This window comes from Anthonomus grandis, chromosome 22 (genome assembly GCF_022605725.1).
Source record: "Anthonomus grandis grandis chromosome 22, icAntGran1.3, whole genome shotgun sequence".
Taxonomy (NCBI): Eukaryota; Metazoa; Arthropoda; class Insecta; order Coleoptera; family Curculionidae; genus Anthonomus; species Anthonomus grandis.
The window spans coordinates 6,114,321-6,137,736 of NC_065567.1; the positions used below are offsets into that span (position 1 = coordinate 6,114,321).

At 33.2% G+C, this 23,416-nt stretch overlaps 1 protein-coding gene across 1 annotated transcript in view; it reads right to left on the reverse strand.

Moving 5' to 3' along the window:
* Nucleotides 1–21,486, reverse strand: part of LOC126749128 (neurofibromin) — a 91,604-nt gene extending 70,118 nt beyond the window's left edge. Inside the window, 3 exon segments of the mRNA XM_050458775.1 lie at nt 8,928–9,114; nt 21,033–21,176; nt 21,338–21,486. Coding sequence (XP_050314732.1) covers nt 8,928–9,114; nt 21,033–21,176; nt 21,338–21,397 — 391 coding nt within the window. The 5' untranslated portion in view covers nt 21,398–21,486.
* Between the last annotated feature and the right edge of the window lie 1,930 nt (nt 21,487–23,416).

Below are 23,416 nucleotides of genomic sequence, written 5' to 3' on the forward strand. Positions count from 1 at the left end.
TAATGGGCCAGTATAAATTGAAATTTTGTAGCTGAGCAGTACTTCACTCTTCTTCACATGAAATGTAATCCATATTCTCTGTGCGTTTCTACTATTGCATTGAAACAGTCCAGTCAATTTGTGAATTGAGCTCCCAGTTCGTTCATTTCCACTATAGATAAATAAATCTTAGTGGTGCATAGTTCATAAAACGCGCATAGGTCCCGATCTTGATGATACCTATTCCATATCCCGGTTGACACGATTTAAAAACGAGACCGGACGAAGGTTCCATTAGTAGATTAAAGTCTAAGGCGTATTGTCCAAACCACAAATACTGCTAATTTGTCATATTATAGGCAACACCACAAAGTACTTTTAAAGTGTAAAGAGGACAACGAAACTTGGTGCATGCTTACAACATTAATTTTTTTCTGACACTACTGTTATATTTTTCTGAAGTGGCCTCAATTTACTAAAACACTAAATATATTTTCTGAGATTTTTATTATTCACTCACTTTTACACTTGCTAATACTATCTTTAAACTTAAAAATACAAATACCTACTGCACTAATTACAACCCTAATTATAAAACTTCCTCTCTCTTCTCCGAAATCTCTTTTAACATTCACTTCCTTAATAGCCAAACAGATCGCCATCTAGAATTTCCCGAATGAATCTGCTAGGCATCGACCATCGGGCAGAAAAATTAGACGCAGAAAAATATCCCGAAACGCCACAGGTGGCGAGTAATCAAGCAATTACTTTGAAAAGGTATATAAGTGACCAACTATCCTAAATATAGTACAAAACAAATATGATCTAAAAAGAATTAATGTTTCATGATAAAAAAAAATTGTTTAAAGTATCGCGGTCAATCAAAATATTTTCATAATATGCACGTTCGCGTCTTCTTAACGAATGGACTAATTCAAATTAGGCTTTCAAAGATAATACATATATTGGTCCGGGCGCCAGGGATATTCTTGAACTCATTTCATGTCGACTAATTTTAATATGGAGGCAGATAACATTTAGTGGATGACAGACACGACCGTCAGCTGGTTCAATAGCGGTGAACGCGTGCGTGGGAGGTTACGAAACGTGGCGAAAAAATTTTTTTAGTAGCTCATTCACTCAATATTTTTTGTGTATTGTTTACATGAATTAGGATAAAAGAAAACTATGCTGCGCGGTAGGAGGGCAACACTTCAAGTGAACGGGTGAAAAAATCAAATAATTTTATGCCAATTGATTTTACATGATTTTGGCCATTTATGGAAATATGGTAATGATAGTTGCGTTTACAGCTGTGAAAATGTATCATAGCGTTCATACATCTCGGTGACGTGCGGAATTTTCAGTTCTCGGACTGGCGACTTTTCCCCTAATGAGCAATCACCAGACGATTATTATTCATGTTTATTTATTAATACTATAATATTTCAATATTTCAAACGGTCTTTCAATAATTTACCGAAGGTATGCTTGTATATTAATTATACAGGGTGCCTCCGATTAAGTCGGCACTATTGGTATCTTTGTTAATATTTAAGATACAGGGTCGGTTAAATTAGCAAACTAGTAGGATTTTTTCTGTTTATTAAAATGGTGAAAACAGAAAAAAAATGAACATCGCGTTTTCGAGAAAATGTAAAAAATGTACTTTTGTTAAATGGAATCCCCTGTATATTTTTACATAAACCAAAAGATAATAATTTTCTTAATAAAAAATTTTATTTACACTAATAGCCTAAACCTAAAAATGACAAAGTTATAGCGATATTAATAATTTTGTCAAATTTAGGCAAGTTGGCTTTGAAATAAATAAAATCAAGTAAAACTACTAATTTACAATAAATGAGCAAAAACATTGCCATCTTGTTCAATACATTTCTGAGCACACTTAAGCACACGTCTTGTAGCTTTTAAGATTGATCTTCTATCTATTGATCCAATTATTTGCCTAATATGTGTTTGAAGTTCATCAACGGTTCTGTATTTTTTTTATACACTTCATTTTTTATGTAACCCCAAAAATAAAAGTCTAGAGGGGTTAGGTTTGGTGACCTAGGTGGCCAACGAATCGGGCCACATGTCGCAATTCATTTATCGTCGAACAGTCTATTAAGTAATATTCTTACATCATTTAGTTGATGGGGAGTTGCTCCATCCTGTTGCAAATAGATTTGTTGCCGTCTCTCCAAGTTAACATTATCCAAATAATCTTCCAGCGCTCCAGATAATATGAGATCAACATATCTGCTTCCAGTCAAAGTGCCATCACAAAACACAGGTCCTATTACTTGGCTTCCTATTAAGCCGCACCAAACATTTATACTAAATTGATTTTAAGGATTTCTGGGATCAGTAAAAAAAAGATTTTCTTGGGACCAATAGTGTACATTTTTACGGTTAAACATACCTTTGTTTGAAAAATTAGCTTCGTCGCTCCAAATTATACGTTTTAAAATATTATCATTAGCTTCATATGCATTACGTAACCAGTTGCAAAAAGCAAGTCTTCTTTAGTTATCGCCAGGCAACAATGTTTGTACTGGTCGATACTTATATGGCACAAATTTGTGTTTCTTTAAGACCCGCCAAATTGTTACTAAGCTAACACCGTAAGCTCTTGCTAAATCTCTAGTTGAGTTTTCCATATGAGCTTCAAAATATGCCAAAATAGAAATGTCAACATCCTCGCTTACTATAAATTGGTTCCTTCTTCTAGTTCTCTTAAACACGTTTTCGTTACTTCCAAATTTTCTGTAGAGAATTAAAAAGTATCTACAGTTTGGCAAGTTACGAGTCTGCAATCTCTGGCGGTACTCTTCTAGCGCTCTGTCACTATTTTTTCGACATACAAGGTAACATTCTAACATATCACATTTTTCAATATGCGTAAAAGGCATTTTATTAATTTAGATTTTACAAAAATCACAAACTTTGCTAACATGTAACTGTCAGTATTTCTTTATTTAATAAAATCTCTACGGCTACTGTCATTTTATTATTCAAACAATGATTTATTTGTTTTGCTCTCAAAAAGTTCAAGGCCAACTTGCCTAAATTTGACAAAATTATTAATATCGCTATAACTGTTATTTTTAGGTTTAGGCTATTAGTGTAGATAAACTTTTTTATCAAGAAAATTATTATCTTTTGATTTATGTAAAAATATACAGAGGATTCCATTTAACAAAAGTACATTTTTCACATTTTCTCGAAAACGCGATGTTCATTTTTTTTTCTGTTTTCACCATTTTAATCAACAGAAAAAATCCTACTAGTTTGCTAATTTAACCGACCCTGTATCTTTAATATTAACAAAGATACCAATAGTGCCGACTTATTGGATGACACCCTGTAGACTACAAAACACTATTTATACTATAAACAAATGGTGTATATTTTGTTTTACAGGTAGGTCGTGTCCTAAATATTTTATACCTTTAGCCCTATACCCTTTTCTCTAGGCAGACTAGTTTTCATACTTACAAAGCAGACCACTACTTACTAATATAGTACAATAGTATACTTACAAATACCATGGTGTTCATTCAATCATTTTGCGTATTTTGTAGTAAAAAAACCCAAAAACTGAATATTTTCACGTCGGGGATAATCCAAAAATGCAAAGTTATTTTAAAAATTCGTAAAGCGAACAATTTGGCAATGAGTGATGCGAAAGTGCCGGCTAACATGAGTGTTTTTTTTCATCAATATCAAGTAAAATCTGTATTGTTGTGACGAATTCATAATGAGTTACTTATTATATTGGGTATTACGTCACTTATAGCAAGAATCAATTTAGAAATTTTTTATCTCACACGCTCAACAATTATTGAAAAGAAGAAGAAAATAGACTTATTCACGTATTTAAAAGAAATATGAACTTAAATCTGTAACGATACCGTTCGATATATTTAATTTAATTTAAGTTCAATAAGTTTTAAATACAATAATTTACTTGAGGTATAATAGATTTTTTTATATACCTAGGAGCTGAGGTTCAATCTATTAATCTCTGAGCTCGTTTCTTCTTTTCAATATCCTACCTAACTTTGTTATGAATATTATAATTAAAAAACGATAAAAGATAAATATAAAAAACGATAAATTAGGTATTTTATAAAAAAAAAAAAAAAGTAGGTCTTCTTGTTGTATTTTATCGTTTTTTTTTAATTATAATATTCATAACAAAGTTAGGTAGGATATTGAAAAGAAGAAACGAGCTCAGAGATTAATAGATTGAACCTCAGCTCCTAGGTATATAAAAAAATCTATTATACCCCAAGTAAATTATTGTATTTAAAACTTATTGAACTTAAATTAAATTAAATATATCGAACGGTATCGTTACAGATTTAAGTTCATATTTCTTTTAAATACGTGAATAAGTCTATTTTCTTCTTCTTTTCAATAATTGTTGAGCGTGTGAGATAAAAAATTTCTAAATTGATTCTTGCTATAAGTGACGTAATACCCAATATAATAAGTAACTCATTTCATCAATATCATTCAAATGCTATGGAACTTTTACTCCACTACCATCAAAATATCGAAAATATGTAGAATCTACATTAATTTCTGCTTAAGATAAGTAAATAAATGTATATTATATACACTAATTAATACTATATTCACATGATAACGCACTTATGTCAGGAAAATATATTCAAAATATAATACAAAGATGCAGGTATAGATCCCTCGACCTTTTTTTCTTCATTCGTAGTCCAATTTAGAAAGAGTATTGTTCTAGAATAACTGAAGAGGTGAACGTAGTGCTGAAGCTGCCACTACTCCTCACGAAGAAGCTCATAAAGTTGACCTTGAAAAAACTGAGGCATCATTAAGTCAACAGGATTCCAATTCTGCTGAGAAGTTGAACGACTATACATGTATATTTTGCCAAAAAAGGCGTAATGAAAAACAAAATTACCGCGAGCAAAAGCTTCAGACACATGTTGCTATGGACGGCATTAATAATATAATTGTTATTGCTAATGAAATAGAAGACGAACAATTAATCAATAGAATCACGGAGTTGATCCCAAAAAATGAAGTGATCCTTTACCATAAAATCTTCAAGCTAAATTTCACAAATACTAGCAAGCGCAATAAAAAATCGAATATTGAAAGGGACGAATAGCAGGTAACTCGATGCATATATAATTTCGAACAAGTGTGTAGTTTCATTCCTGACAACATTTTAGAACAAAAAAGTCTTACTTTTTGAGTATTCTTTGCAATCGCTCTGCTAATTATGTGGTCAATCTTAATTCCACAAAATTAACACGTTTAACACAAAGTTTATTCACATAGTAGCTTTGAAAACAGATTACTAAAGATACACAGTAACTATGAATGGAAAAAATATAGTCAAACTTTACAGCGGAGTGCTCATCAAAACTGATTTACATATCTTGGAAAAATATGATATTTTTAATCGATTTCCGGAAGATTTAACAACAGATATTTTGATAAACCGAAAATGCGACGCCCCACAGGAGCTGATAGTTTTTATAGTAAAATTATATTTATAAAATTTTATAGCAATATATCCTGTAAAAATGTCACAAAAACCGATAAATCATTTTATCAAGATTTGATCTACGTTGCCACTAATGGTTATATTAAAACGTCGAAAATTTTAGCTAATAACACAAAAAAGTGTTAATATTCTTAATAAATACGGATAAAGCTATAGCTGCAGCGCTTTGGAGAGATTGCAGACTGGACCAACATTTTCCACTACTCGTCGATCGGTGCTTTGCCCCCAAGAAATAATTACAGCGATTTGTGAACGAAATTGGCTTTTAATATTTTTGGCACATATGTGGACACTTCTACTGGAACGGACACATTACATGAAGCCGTGGAAATAATGTTATATATCGTCGAATATTGACTGAGTGTCCCAAGATCTAGAGTTAATAATATAATGAACTATCAACAAATGCAAAAAGAAGTCGCCGATTCACTAATTTCATATGAACCGATATCAAGCAATTCGAATTAACAGATCTTACTTGGACAATGTCTCATTATTTAAAGCTATCGAGTATACATTCTTGGGTTAAGTATAACAGCATGATCTATCAGGACAATAGCGTCAAAAAAATTTCTTAGCTTACGACGATAAATGGTCTTCGAGAAAATGACATAAGCTTAACAAATAAGAATGCCATGAAGATTACATGGAGGTCGCTTACGATTTAGCTACTGAAGTGTTCGAAAATGTATTGCTAACTTTGGAATAAGAATCATCATGGAAAACGCGCGGCTACATTGGGAAGTGCATCAATTTATGCTATAATAACTCCAAAACATTTCAATAGATGCAAGTTTGCCCATCAGCTTTTATATTTACAATATATTCACACTGCGAAAATCGAACTATTCAAATATGTATTACCAAAAACTACCCATGTGTTCTTCACATTCAACCAGCCAAATAATGCGCATTATTGTATCAATTGTATGAAATGAAAATACCCGGAGTACATTTACGATTGCAAAGTAGACCAGTTGGAGTTAAACGGAATGACAAACAATTTTCTCGACAACCCGTATCTTTCCGATGCGTCAAATAAATTGACAGAAATCAGGCATACAGCCAATTCAATAAAAGCTCCTTTAACGCTGGTGAAAAGCCATAAAATTCGTTCAAAAATTATTGCTCATATCACGGAGGAAATGAATTGCGTCCTGATCAAGATGTTATAGCTGAGGTTGAGTAAAGTGTTGATTACTCATATGGCTCCATTCTCAAAAGACTTAGATTTATTTAATAATATTTCTACAGCGTAAGCGATTACCCCAGAAATCGAATGTCGAGACAATTGAGGGTGAATAACGTGAACAATCTATTACAGAATGTTCAACAAATGAAGAGTGATTTGAAAATGTCATCAAGAAAAATAAACATCTAAATAGCTGGAAAAAAGACAGCGATACAAATGCAACATGATTTATTTGGCCACTTAGAATAAACATTAAATATTGACAAGGTTTGAGCATCTCTTTTAATTCCAATTCCAGGAGTTTTGTGCCACATAGATCGAACGACTTACCAATCGGTATTGTTAAAAGTGTTTCACAAGACTTACAGTAACCCAAAAGAACGGTGCGAACGTCCATCAAATTTCGCGAATGCATTAAAAAACATTTCCTTCAAAGAATATTGGGCAAATGATATATCGGGAATAAGATAATTTTTGTCAACTATTTGGAATAGAAGTCTCGGTCTCAAAATATTATATACAATATAATTATATGAAATATAATTATTTTGAGACTGAGACGAGGGTTTTGATTTTTTCTCTACTTACGTAGGTCTCTTTGAGATAATGGACGAGTTCTTTCAACTATTTAGCCAAAGAACAAGGAACATAAGAATCATTGTTTGCATGTCCAGGGCACGAAGAAGCTGATTTGATTGACAAAAATTTATTTTCCATGTTGGTCAGTTGAGTTTTGATGCCCATGTTACAAAACAGTGTTCAGACGCAGACATTTTAATTATTATCTTATAACTGTCAGAAACAATCAGAAATTCATCGACGTCACCAAATTATATGAAACATTTGGTCAACAATTTAAGTTCTGCATTGTTGCGATTTCATACCTTCACGGGCTGTGATTTTAAGTCAGCGTTCTACCGAAAAGGTCAAAAAAGTCTTTCCCAACTCTGTGAAACTTTCCAACATTCATACAGGCATTAACTGACATTTCAAAAAATCCAAATTGTGACCTTGATGAATTGTTTAACAGTAGAAGGCTATGTTTTCAGATTATATGCACTGACAAGAATTGACGACATTAATATTGACCGTGTTGATACATTCACGAATGTATACGGTACCCACGATGACTCGAATTTGCTAAATCTGGAAAAAATAATTTATGGTTCATTATTTCCGCTCTGTAAAACTGAGCTGCCAGGTGGCCGATGTATGCAGTTACGGTATACATCGCCCACCTTTGAAGCCATGCTGATCTTCCCGTGTCAACGAAGCCTACTGAGTTTGGATAGGAAAAAGGGATGAGAAATATTTTTTCAATTACATGATTTCCTTAATTGATTTTGATTTTTACAGACGACGTTGGAACTGAGGTAGATGGGCTCTGTGATATAATCATCGAATACTCCGATTATGACACTGACTTAAATAATGATGATGACAATTGAGAAAAGTGTTTGTTACCTTTTGTAGATCGACATTTGTATTTTTATTATGTTAATAATAAATTAATTGGAATACGATGTAAAGAATCCAAATATTCTATATGGAAGCATGACATAATTTTGCCGTTTTACTTGAACATATCTTTGGTATATTGATGAAAGACCGTTTGAAATTTTAAAATATTAGTATTAACATATGAAAATGAAAAAATTATCGTCAGCTGATGGAGGAATGGCAGTTGGAGGAAAAGCTGTCGGTCGCCTAGATGTATGAATGCATTTATTATGATACATTCTTGCCCCAGCTACCGACTGGATTTATAGCTGCCTTTCCAACGCTATAAACACAGCTATCATGACTATATTTCCATGTTTGCAACATCATGTAAAAAAATGCCAATCAGCATAAAATAATTTGCAGCTGACCATTTTTTTATCACAATGAAAGTAAACAATACAAACAAAAATTTCAGCCGATATACGAAAATCTTGTCCCAACTCATTTTATAAAATGAGTTTTTAACAATTTTGTTTTCGACAAGTCGTAGCCTCCCACGCTCGTACCCACCGCGGAAGGTGCGCCAGGTGACGTTCACTTTCTTTGTCCATAAAAGCTAAATCACAAGTATAGCTAAGAATCTAACGGAATAAAAACGCAGTCCAAAGTTGATCCCTGGCTACCGGACTATGACAACGAATTTTCTGAAAAATCCTAGTATTGATTTATATATATATATATAAGTATTACCTTTTATGAGAAGGTAACTGCAAATCTCTTTTAAAAGCGTTTTTAGGTTCTGAGTTTCTTCCATACTTAGAGATATTGAGTCTTTCGGTTGAATGCTGAAACATTTCTCAAGGGTTTCTAAGACTATAAATAAACTATCAAAATAATTTTTTTCTTGTTCTGATCCATGTTTTTGATTTTTGTCGTGCTAAAAAAAAAACAAATATTAATTAATAATTATATATATAATATAAAACTATATATAAAATTTTGAAAAACTATTTGCATACTTATAACGTATAGTTTTTCAAAATTATTCATTTCTATGAAAAGAAGTAAAAAAATATATCAAACAGAGTAAAATCGATATTTAGTAACCTCAAAGTCGCAGAATCTGCTATAGTCAGTCAGCTCCAAACATTTTTGCACCCTCTTTAATTCTATATGACAGTAATAATACCAAAGTCTGAAAAAATGTTTCTAAAAATTAAGCATCACCACTGTTGCAAGGCGCCCATTCTATAGCTTTCTTTCCAAAAAATATACCTCATCTTAATTATGGATTGTATTTTATTTCTTAGGTGCTAATAGAATTTTAGAAAAACTAATTCGCTGTATTTTATTATTTTTAAGTTGGTCCATGGATGTCGGGTAGTCGTAATTGGTCCTATTTCAACATTCGATACCACCTTAACTACCTACTTTTCTCACATTGTCATTAAATTTGATTTAAAGATTTGTATGCATATCATTTAAATATTTTAATGTAGTTATCAACAGATTCAATTAAAATCGTTTCAATTATCTATAACATTATTAATCGTTAAAAAGTTCTTCCTGGATTATAACTAATAAATTATAATGAATCGGAATTCTGCCAAGGTAAAGGCTGGGGTGTGACATACTTGTTAACTATCAATTGATCAGTAGACGCATTTGTTTTTGCCGTGCAAGATCAAAAATTGGGTGATGGGAGACGGGAGTAAGTAAACATGGATCAGATAGGACAAGGCGTCCTGATTATCAAAAATTATTATCAAAATAGTGAAAGTTTAATTTCCACTATTCGTAAGTGCGTCCAATGTTCGAAATTCATCTACTGTAAAATGAATAATTAAAAAATTCCAAAATAGTGGTTCGGTTGATAATGGGAAACAGACGATACGAGCTCGTAGAAGTCGTTCGGAACAAAATACCACGGCATTTCGCGAGAATGTGACAGTTATACCAGAGACCTCAATTCGTCATGGGGCCCAAAAACTGGACATTTCAACAGGCAGTCTTCAGCGAATTCTTACTAAAGATTTACAGCTGCATGCCTACAGAATGCAACTGGCTTAACAACTTCTGCCAGCAGACCATAAACAGCGAAGAAAATTCGCCAATTGGTCACCAAACAACCTGCTAATTGTACAAACAAAATCATTTTCAGTGATGAAGCCCATTGTCACCTCAATGGCTTCTTTAATAGGCAAAACTTTCGCACTTGGGACTTCCACGAATGATTCATCAGAAATTAATGCATCCACAACGTTTCACTGTATGGTGAACTGTATGGTCTAGAGAAATAATTTGAGCGTTTTTCTTTGAAAAAGAAGAAAATAATGCAGTAATGATGAATGGCGAACCTGAATGATGAATACATTCACCGTTATACGATAACACACCTTTTTGTGCCTCATTTGGAGACTATTGATCTTGCCGACATGAGACGAGAGCAGGAAGGTGCCACATGTCGTATCGATCTTGCATGAGTTGGCTCCTGGTCGTCATTTTCCAATTTGGTGACCAGAATTAACCTCCACGTTCTTGCGATTTAAGATGTTAATCAGAAGTCTAATCGTACTTCTGGCTGGGGGGTTATGTGGCGTCACAGGTTTATGCCAATAAGCCTGCAAGCTTCAAAGCATTAAAACCGAAATTAAACGCTGTATTATTGAAATACCACCACACGTATACAATAACGTTATTGAAAATTTCGTTAAAAGGGTACGCATATGCCAACAAAGCCGTGGCGGGCTTTTACAAGATATTTGATTTTATGCATAATTCCCAATAGGCTTGGCCATGTAAGCCTTTTTTAAAAAAAGCTTCTTTATGAGTGCAAACGTCAAAACAGCATCTTAGTTGGTAAGTACTTGATTGTTTTTTAATGTCTTGTTACTTTTTTTAAATATATTTACAGTTGTGCCTACTTTCGCGTAGGCACAACATGTAATCCTAGAAAGTCACGTTATATCTCAGATTTCTATCAACAGGTTCGTGATTCCAAGGCAAAAGTGTAATGAAATACTAACAATATTCTGTAAACTCTATATAAAGAGAAGTGCGCTTTTCTTTCCTTTATATCTCGAATCTCAACCGATTCTTCAACTGTTGCTTGCCACTTATTGCTGTTAAAGTCATATATTTTTGGGATCGAAACTACATTTGTACGAAAAAGAATGCTGCCGAGAAATAAAATACGTATTTTTGAGGTCTCTAATTTTTTTCGTTTCAGTTACAAGTTAAATAGTATTTCTCCAATTTTTTCATTTATCCTAAAAGAACAATTCAATTCTCCGCTGTGCGAGCCTTCCAATTGTACTGTAATGTAGTACCAACTGAGGCTCATTTTTAACTGAGTCATTTAAGATGCATTGTAGAAAATATTATTCTGAACAATGCTTGGCTAAAAATTTATTTCACATGTCCCAATAACATTCCGATCGCACCACTATAGTATGTAAAATACTAATAATATTTAAAATGGTTCTAATAATAACTTCGGTAGAATTTGATGTCATTTATTACCAAACACGTATACAAGGCTTTAGGTTCAACTCTAACGCCAAAATTGGAACAGAAATGAACCCAGTCAAAAGCTCATAGAATTTTGTATAAAAAATAACTTAGCCATCACAAATAGACTATTCCCTCAACATCCAAGAAGCCGATACATAAGAATATCTCCAGGAGGACAATATAAAAATCAAACTTACTTGTTCCTCATAACAACTAGATGGAAACCAAGAGTCAAAAATATGAAAACTATTCCCTGGTAAAAAATGGTAAAAGTATGGACAAAAGTGACCACAAATTCCTGCTAGCTAAAAACAAACAAAAAATCAAAAAAAATAACTCCCTCTTTAGAACCAGGAAACATGGAGCAAAAGCCTTTAACATATTGGGATACCTCAAAACAGTCAAATCCGCAAGAAATGTGGTTCAAAACAACTCTATTAACCATCAAAGAAAAAGTGGTGACAACAAACAAACAAAAAATGGATAACTGATGAAATTTGTAATGTAATAGAAAAAAACAAAGTCTCAGATAAACAGGCACAAATACGCAAGAAGAAAGAGCCGAGACTGTGTAACAAAATACAACAGCTACTTAGAAGGGATAAAAATCACCACATAGAACATATAAGCCAACCAAGAAATTGGACGACATAGCTAACACCAACGAACCCCAAGACCTCTTCCAACTTATTAAAGAATTTACAAGAGAACTTAAACCAAAAACATGGAAGATAGAGAACAAAGTCACAATGAGATAGACGATGTAGTGGAGGTTTGGAGGAAATACTTGTGCACACATGAAAAAAAACAATCAAGACTTAATATATATCCCTTCCATCTGGGAAATTGAACATGGAACGGAATATACTTAAAACAGAAGTAGAGCAAGCCATCCGTTACTTAAAAAACAATAAGAATATAGCTGTATATAATGTGAGCGCAGAACTGCAAAAAACAGCTTCCTCCAAGCAGTGTTAATCTATTGTAAAAGATCTGAAATAGGATCTAGAAAACTGAGCAGTGGCCGAGCGACTGCACAATATCCACTTCATTCCTCTGCATAAAAAAAAGTTTACATCAAATATGTACCAACTAAAGAACTACCACACTAATATCCCATCCAAGTAAAGTTATGAAAAAAATCCTACTAAACCGACATAAAAATTATGTCAGATTCCAGAAGAACGAGCCGAATTAGTAACCGGAAAAGGCAGGACTACGTGCAATGGTCCTATCTCTGGAAAGTGTTACTAGACCTGGGAACCCCATTACACCTTTTCATAGTATTGATGAGATGATCTCTAAGTCCTTTAACTTATCATGCGATGTCCGCCAAGGATGCACCGCATGTCGCTCTTGCTATTGCATATATATGGTATATATATATATATATATATATATAGGATAGGACAGAGATAGGACCATTGCACGTAGTCCTGCCTTTTCCGGTTACTAATTCGGCTCGTTCTTCTGGAATCTGACATAATTTTTATGTCGGTTTAGTAGGATTTTTTTCATAACTTTACTTGGATGGGATATTAGTGTGGTAGTTCTTTAGTTGGTACATATTTGATGTAAACTTTTTTATATATATATATATATATATATATATATATATATAATTAGGAAATTAGGAAAGCCTGGACTTCTGAGAAGGCGGTATAGTTAAAGATGTGGTTAGAGGTATAGTAGGGAAAAAGATATGGCAGAGTTGACTGAAAGGGTCAAGCAAGAGTTTACGATTTGGTTTACAATTCAACCGACAACAAGCAAAACTTAATATAATAATAATAAGCCTTTATTTCCAACAGGCAACTTGCCCAATAACAGGAAACAGTTGCAAAACAATGAAAAATATAGTTTAAAGAAAAAAAAAACACAAAACAAACCTAAAAGAATGAATGAAAAGAAATGAAAACAAGTAAAGTCACAATCCCAAAAGTTATCCAAAAAATTAGAACAAATAACTATTAATATGATATAAAAACCTGATTATAAAAGTTTAACAAGATAATCACATATTCAACAAAATTAAATTAATTAACTGCAATATACCTACTAACTATAACTGAAAGACATGGGTCTTAATGCCAAGAGCAATGATCCACCAAGATATCGACAATCACATGAACCAGAGAGAAATTTATAGCACACATGTGACAGATCCGATTAAATATAGCGCATATTTTATATAGTGGCGATTTCAACAGGATGTTAGTATGATGCCTTAGCAGAAAGAATGTTAGGGAATGTCTAGCATTAAGCCTAGGAACCATGAAACGTACACCAGAAAGAAGTACAGGACTATCAATGAATCCATTCAGTAACCCATGCAGGAATTTTACAGAGAAGATCATTCTTCTGAGATGTAATAGATGTAGATTGAAGAGTTCCAATAGTTGCCGATGATCAAACCCTCTTACCGGATATATGCCATCCTGCCTGAAGGCCAAAAACTTAGCAAATCTAGGCTGAACAGATTCAAGGCGACCAACGTGATTCTGATAGAGCGGGTTCCATATAATGCAGCCGAACTCCAGTTTTGATCATAGAAAGCAACAGAAAAGCAGTCTTAATGTAGATTCCAAAGTAAAACTCTGAGAACTTCTAATTATGAACCCAAGCCTTCTCAGGGCTGACTTGACTATGTTGTTGAAGTGTGGAACGAATGTAAATTCAGAGTCAAAGGTGATACCAAGATCAGTAATTTGCTCTATTCTACTCAAAATAGTATCATTAATAAAGTAATTAAAATTTAAGGGTGTTTTTGATCTAGAGTAACTGACCACACTACATTTAGCCGCATTCAAGCCTAACCTGTTAACAGCGCACCATACCTCCAATGTATCTATGCAGTTCTAAAGAAAAATACAATCCTCCAAACCATATACATTTAAATATAGCTTCAAATCATCGGCAAAAGCCAGCCTATGACAAGTGAGTGACTCAATCAAGTCATTTATAAAAAAACTAATTTACAGGAGCGGACCCAGGTTCGAGCCCTGTGGCACACCCGACGTTACATTTAAAAGTTTAGATCTCCCTGAAAAACCATACTGAGTTAATTTATGCAGCAAATTATAGTGATTTATCCGATCCTATAAATAACATCGACTTGAGTATTAACATCAAGTGATTCACAGATGTGGCTAGACAGACAGGATAAGTTAGTAACACAAGATCGCCCGCTAAAAATTCCATGCTGGTCTACAGAGATGAGTTCTTAGTAATTAGCGACCGATTCAGGATAATTTCGAAAATTTTTGAGAAGTTACAGACTAATGAGATTGGCCTGTAGTTCACGATTTGATCAGAGTCCCCAGCTTTTAAAATAGGTATTATTTTAGCAATCTTCCAAATTTCGGGAATCTGTTCTGTTCACAGTATTAAGTTGAAAATGTAGGTCAGCGGGTCAGCCAGAACACCAATGGAATCTTTAACCAAGAAGCTAGGTACACCATCTACGCCAGATTTTAACTTATTTTTAAGTTTTTTACTAGCCAAAATAATCTGGGAAGCATCAACATTGGAAATGTCAAAGTGGGGCACATTATCAGACGTCAACGAATGGTTAATGAAATTTGATTGTAAAAATGCGTCACCAAAGAACAGTGCAAAAGCATCAACTATGTCTTGTGGGTCTTTAATTACCACGTTATCGGGTAGCCTCATCATAGCAGGAATCCTGGTGCCAGCCTTCTTAGAACCAATAAAATCCCAAAAGCTAGATGGATGCCATTCAATATATCATATAGGGCTCCACATGCATCATTAACGCTAGAGGATAAATACACGGTAGACCAATCAGCTTCAAGGATCGATAAAGATAAACTTCCATCTCATAAAGGAGATGGAAGTTAGCCCTTCTAAAGTTAAAAGAATGAGATAAGTTTTTATTAAGCTGAAAATTATGGACACGTTGGCCTGAGACAGTAAAATCAATGTCCAGTGCAGGGTGATGCAAATCCTCCAAGACAAAAGGCACGTCACTACGAGAAACAGTACAGGTGAAGTTAGAGATAAAAGAAGATCCAATAGTCTGTTATTATAGTTTAAGATGTGATTACACTGAACAAGTTTAAAAGTGTTAGCAAAATTATTCACAGCAATAGACTTTTAACTAACATGATTACCTGTAGGTGAGTTAATAGAGAAATCAGACAAGTCAAAATCACCCACTATTATTATGTTATGGTTTAGCTTTGATATTAAAAATGTAAACTGATCCAGAAATTGCTTGAAAATTACATATGTGATAGATGGTGGGATGTACAAAACAATCATGTAAAATATTTGTAACTTAATAATAAATTTACAGCCACCAACATCACAATGTTTTCAGAAACTCCACAGAGAACTCCGCCAACTCTTGAAAAATTAACGGATTCAAATTTTTGGTCCGACCAGTAAACATTATAAGTCTTTGGCCTCAACCATGTCTCGGTCATGCATATGGTGCAAATATCCAGAGCAGTAGCAGCAAGAAAAAAAGTCTCGGTTTAAGTGTTAAGACCACAAACATTTTGATAAAAACCAGTTAAGTGGGCATCACTAGCATGTGAAAATAAAGGCAAATCTAGTTTTTTGCTACAATCAAATTGCTGGGGGAACCATTGATGTATCTTATATCAAGATTATTTTCTCCTTCCTCTTTGCGTTGCTTTAACTCCGATTTGGCTGCCTCATGCTCATTGCGCTGCCAAGGCGTCATGTCCCTCTCGATGAAGAATTTACCGGCAGATGGTTCTTTAATAAGCCTAACATCGTCTATGCTACCATGGATCGCCTTAACAGCCTGACGCCCTTTATGATTCGGCTTTCCAAATTTACTAACAGCCAGCACATTGACGGTAGTTTCGCGCAAATCAGTCAGCAGCTTCTTAATCTGGGCAACATCAACCCTGTCATCTTTCAGTTAAAAATTATAATGTTGTCGGCCCTTTTCTTGGCGCTCATGCAGCTCACTTAGGATAGCGTCGTCGATCGGCGCCGGCGTGACAAAAATTATAAGCAAAATTGTCATTACTGGAATGACAAGAACCCACATTTACGTGGAAAAAGGCATATTGAGTACCCCCAGAGAATTAATTCTGAGAGTATATTGGGAGATGGCATTATCGGCGCAATATTTATAGCAGGAAATTTATATGCCCACATGTATGCTGAAATGCTAGAGGTCTATCGAATCACTAATAGTGCACAAATTAGAAAATCAGAGGGACATACACAGAAATGTACCTATTGAAGAATTCTACTACAATTCCAACAGGATGGAGCACCTCCTCATTATGTAGTTCCTGTTAGGCTTTTATTGATTATTATTATTCCAACCTGTGGATTGGAAAAAGAGGTCCTATTGAATGGCCACCTAGATCCACAGACCTAAGACCTTGACTTCTTTTTGTGGGATCACCTAAATTCTGTGGTTTTTAAAATGCAAGCTGAGTCACTAAAGCAACTCCACCATAGAATAGTAGTTCAGGAATGCTGTACTATATCCAGAGAAAGCTTAGTAAATGTACATAAATAAATAAATAAACTTTTATTATGCAACAACAAAATATTATGTAAAAGGTAACATTCACATAATGTGTTCTTTCATGCTTTCCATGCATTACATGAAGAATTTGAAAGTAGGCTTAATTATTGTCTGGAAAATAACATTTCTGAAATATGGCTTTCTATGATATCATTGGAAAGCATTTTTCAAGAGCTTCAAGATGATGTATAACATGATCCCCTATTTCTATTTATGATTTTAGGGGTATATCTCACCCTGTCCAGGGGGTTGCAGATAAAGAAAAATAAGCACTATTTTTTTATTTAGTTTTTTGCTTCTAATATATGGCCTAAGTTCTGCTCCCATACTTTCTATAACCCTTTATATCTCATATTTATCAAGTGCCTACATTCCGTCTATTTTAAGGTTTTTCAGCAGTGAGTCATGTTGGTTGTGTCAGCCTATTTTCAAGAAAAAATATGGCCATAGCAAAGTGGTTTTACTCTTAGACATCCTGTTGATAAGAACTTGTATCTTTTTATTAGTATTATCTTTGTAAAGGATCATGAAACTCATGTAATATACACCGACATTAGCAAGGCCTTTGACAAGGTCAGCGTGTCCTACTGAACTGGATATCTGTCTGATAGATGGCAACAAGTTAACATTGGCAATCACTTGTCCAATTCTTTCAATGCAACATATGGAATTACCCAGGCATCCCATTTGGGTCCCCTTCTGTTTATCTTATTCATAAATGACCTAGGCACTTTGCTTACATGTGGATTCTTAATATTTGCAGATGACCTAAAATTATTTACTGCAGTTGAGAATCTAAATGATATGTTAAAACTGGAAAGAAATATTGACTTTGTTTTTTCATAGTGCCATGCTAATAATATGTTTTTGAAAGCAGAAAAAATTAAATTTATGAGATTTGGTTGTCTAATAAATAAGTACAATATTCAATAAATAATGTCATTCTCGAAAAGGTTAGTCTAATGAAGGATTTGGGAGTTTATCTGGGCCTTCCATCTTCCATCTTATTGACCTTCCATTATCACTTTGATGCAGTCATTGCATAGGACTAAGTATGTTTGGATTATTATGGGGACATGTAAGAATTTTAATGTGTTTAAACTTAAAACAACTTTTGCTCCTTTGTTAGGTCTGTTCTGGAGTTTGGAAGTGTTATTTGGTGTCCTTACAACCAAATACATATTGAAATAATTAATAAGATTCAAAATAAATTTTTGAAATCTTCTAGTTATATTCTTTACTAGCAGGTAAGAAAATCATAATTTCCTATATTTAAATTTATTATTATTATTGTACCTTAGAATTAAGCTGAATTCTGTTAAATGTATCTTACGTTAATAAATAAATATACCATGTGGTGCAACGCCAAGCTGGCCATAGGAAATTCCAAATAAATGATGATATTTTTAAATATCTTTTGTATATTTTACAGGAAAATTGTATTAGACTTTTTTAAAGGGGCAAGTAAGATAAGCCACTATACCAAATTTCATTTCTTTCTAATAAGGGAATTTAACATTTTCTAAGAGCATATTTCTGTTATGGAAATAACCACAGGGATTTTTGTATCAAATGCAACTTTATCTTAAATAATGAGCCAAATGTCCAAAATTTTCATTCCTGGAGTAAAGAAAATAAAGACAAATATATTCCTATAAGAACCAGTACCCTCAAAAGGTGTTGGGCAGGTATAGTCCATATGAACTCAATCCGAACAGCAAAAAAACTAAAACTTGGGTCATTAGCGGTATCTTCTTTTAAGCATAGGCGTGCCACAGAAGGATTCTAAAAAATATTTTTCTCTTCACAGAATGATCGATGACGTCTCCGGCTTTTATCACTTCGTAGATGGTAGTACAGGCAAGTTTAGTCAGCTCACAAACTCTTTTTAAAATGTCGTTTTGTGAGGCCCCACGCATTTCGTTTTTTAGGCAATTGAAAATATTTAAAACAACTCTCTGGGTTTGAACATGTAGGTCTTTATTTAAAAATTCTGATTGCACCAAGTCGGAATTAACTTCCAAATTGTCCATTTCATTATCAGAAACATCAAAAGCTCTCCACAATGGCATTTTAAATTGTTAGATAAAAAGTATTTAAAAACAGTGATAACAACAGTAACAACAACAGTATTAACGACGACAAAAGCAACAACAAAAACAAAGACCACAACGGTAACAACAAATTAATTTATAAAAATTACGACACGCGACCAATACACTCTTAAGGCACCTAAACCAGAAATAAAACATAAAACGCCACTGGCACCAGGCCCATGTAAAATTTATCATAGAATTTTTATTTTCTATAGGCCCGGCCCGTCCATAATTCAAACCCCAAGCGCCGGTAGTAATCTTTTGTCTTTGTCTTTTATATGTCATTGCTGGAGACTTGGCCTACCTCTATCTGACAAAATTTCTCGTTGAACGGGCCGGGGTTTAGGAATTTCCATGGATCAGATGTCTTTAAATATATGAGGATTGCTCATTATATATTTTGCTATTTGTTTCAATGCGTGAATTTAGTATATTGACTGTACCCCAATTTGTAAGGTAAAATCATCTACACTATATTTTTAGTAGTGAAATTGTTGAACCTCCCTTTTTGGGAGGAAAAATATTGGAGAGGAGATGCATTTTTGGAACTTTGCACCTGAAAATAAGTCTTGGTTTCAAATGGATTGTTGTCCTGCATACAATTCACATCAAGTCAAGGCATATCTTCAAAATGTATATTTAACGGGACACATAATTGGGCTAAATTACACTAATTAAAATTCACTTGCTATAGATACAAATTTTCAATATATCCAAGAAAATTGGGTCTTTACTTAGAGGTTGACATTTCATAATCATGTTGAGAATTTTTTGCAAAAAAGGTATATAACAAATAAATTTGGAAATAAAAAACTAAACAAAAATAATGCCGCAACTTGCATTTAAGAGATATCAAAAAAAGAATTTCATTGTTTCAAACATGTTTCTCTTAAAGTTTTACAAAATGTATAATACTAAAATAAATAAATATTTTTAATTTTTTTACATTTTACTTTTAGCCATTAAAATATATATAACTTTTAAAAAATTACTTATCCAAAAATGTGTTGATATTTGACTATAAATACTCACAAAAATACAACATTATTATTCATGATTATACTATTATTATTGAGAACCAATTTGGCATGGCAACTGGACTAAATTAACTTCTTGGTGTACTGCTTTTTAATGTACTAAATTTAAGGAATAACAATAGACCTGAATTACATCAAATAATCTTAAAATAATAATAAATTAGCCTCTGAAGACAAGACATAAAGAGAGGGGCTTTTTACAGATATATAAGGGAAGGTAAAAATGGTAGAAAATTTGTTTTATATGTATGATTTTTAGATTCTTACAATAAAATCACTAACTGATTATTTTACATAATTTTTTTAGAATACAGATAGCTGAATCAAAAAGAAATAGGAGTCTTAGGTATAATATTTAATTGTTTAAGTTTTAACTCTATACTATATATTTTGAATAAAAGTAACTATTTATTAGCTTAGCGGTCTGGCTATTAATTTAACTTTACAACAAATTTATTTCTAATTTCTATTTCCTCTTTAATATCAAAGAGTGAAACAATGTTAGAAAACAATGGAATATAGAACTTTTATTCAAGTGTGAGAAGGTCTTAAAATTTGTCCAATATCACAGAACATTTTAGATCAAGATAAAGTTGAACCACTGTGACAACCCACTCTTTCAAATTTTATTTCTTCAATATTGAATAAAAGTAATTTAGTTATAACTTACCGTTTCATTTACTTTTTTGAGGACTTTAACAAAACCATCTAGAACTAAAGAAAACTTGTGTTTGGATATTTGGATAATGCAATTCTTGTTCTGTTCTTGATTGATAGTAGTATGGGTGGTTTGAGGACCAATTCGGCATGGCAACTAAAATAAATTAACGTTATTTTAAACTGCTTTTTAATTTGTTAAATCTAAGAAATAATAAACTCAATTGCAAAAATTGAGAATCCAGTAAGTAAATATTGATTAGTTAGTGGGCAGTCTCATCTGTATAAATGTGGCATATTAAACAGAAACAAGTATACCTGGTCCCCAAAACGGTTTATTAAATGTTCAGCCCATAAACTCGGCTTTTGCGTAGCCATTCTAGCCTAAGACACCATTTATTCACATTTTTAGGATGGTTTCATTATTCCAATCAGACATTTTAATGCTAATTGAATATTGAATGGTGGAGGATTTTGGCATTTGACGGAGTGTGACTGTCTTGCGTGTTTTCTAAAGAGGTCTTTACATGAAGCGATTTGTAATTACGACTGCGAACGCAACCGAACGATGCATAGATATGGAGAAAGGGTAGAATGGGCGAAGACCTGCACCGATTGTCTAATGACCATGGCCGCCATTAGTATGGTTTTCTTCTTTCATGATAATATCCCATACAGTGTTTTACGTTTCTGCATTTTTTTTTTGAGATGCTTACTTTCATAAAATCGTAAAAAATTTATTAAAGCTTTGTCAAGAAAAACGGAAAAAATTAAAGAAATAAAAACATATTAGATGCCTGAGTTTCCAGAAAAATCATATACAGGGTGTCCCAAAAATCAACGATAAGCCAAAAACAGGCCATAGACCAGGTAGCATTTTTACCGACCCTATACATATTCAGCACGCTCAGTTTTCCGAAGATATGCGATGAATCTTTTTACCGATCCTAGCTGATTTCAGCAGTTCGCGCTCAATATGTATAGGGTTAGTAACCAAATCTCTCGCGCATTCGATAATAATATGCTTCTGCATATACTTTTTTGCAGATGATTCTTGCTTAATTTTATTTGATTTTTCTCCCACGTAAACCATTTTCATTTTGGCATTTAAAAAAACACTTTCTATAGCCTGCCGCTGTTAATAAGAAATATTAATAAAAAGCACTAAAAAAGATATGCCTGAAAAATAATATAATAAAAAGAAACTAAGTGCGTATTTTGTGTAGTGGACTTTACACCTTCCAGTTTTCTGTTGACTTTCTTCAAAAGAGGCAGCAAGGAATAATCGTTTTGTTTTGTTAAGTGAATTAAAAAAGTTAAGTTTGTTGCAAAGCGACTTATTTCCTCTTCGTATGCTGTTTCTTGATTAAAACTTTCTTCATGTAGGTCTGATAGATCATGGTGTACATATTCATTATTCGAAGTATTTTTATTACCAGAGAAAGATGCATTAATTTCGTATGCATCCACTGACTGTTGCATAGGAAAGAAAAAATTACCATAATTTGCAGCGGAGTCGCCCAATGCCATTTTAGCCAACAAAATTTTATCACTGGTATTTAGTTGAGGACAGATAGAAATATTTTTATAAATCTCTTGGACGGCACATAAGTTCTTACAGAATTTTCCTCCTTGACCTGCAAAACATTCGCACATTTGTAAATCTGACATCACTTTATACGCCTCTTTTTGTTCATCTTGAGAAGAACATACTTTAAAATTATTCTCTCCAGTTTGAACTACTTTCAAGGTACTAGCTTTTTTAACAAATTTTCCATATGCAATATCATTTTTGGTTTCTCTTCCATTGGCAAAATTAAGTAATCTTCTCATGTGATAGTTCTCCAATATAGTAGAAACAAAATCCACTAAAGCATATATGTTAAAAGCTTTACATCTCTCTAACACTATATCTTTAAATATTCTTATCGATGCTTCAACAGTATTATTAGTATTATGCCCCCTCGTAGTTAAAGTAGCCCTACTACATAAACACCATTCTTTTTTCTTTTCCATAGCTGCTCTACGTAGGTCATGAAATTATTATATTTTTTTGTAACAGCGTCATTTAGAAGAGCATTCATGGCTAAATCACATTTAATATCTGTGGAAGAATACAGAACTTTTTGAAATAGTTTCATGAGGTGTTGCCGATAATTTTTTTATACTTTATGATAGCTGCTCCATAGCCATCTCCATACTGCTTGGGTTATATAAAATATGCATAGAAGTAATTTACTTTCGGGAAATATTTTTCGTAATGCATTTCTTTCTGCTGCGCTGTCATCGATCATAAATATTTGGGGATAATTTTTTCCGTTGAATCCTGCAGAACCAAGAAGCGTTTTTAAATTTTCCAGAGCTTTAGTATAATCTTCTTCTGTTTGCTTTCTATGC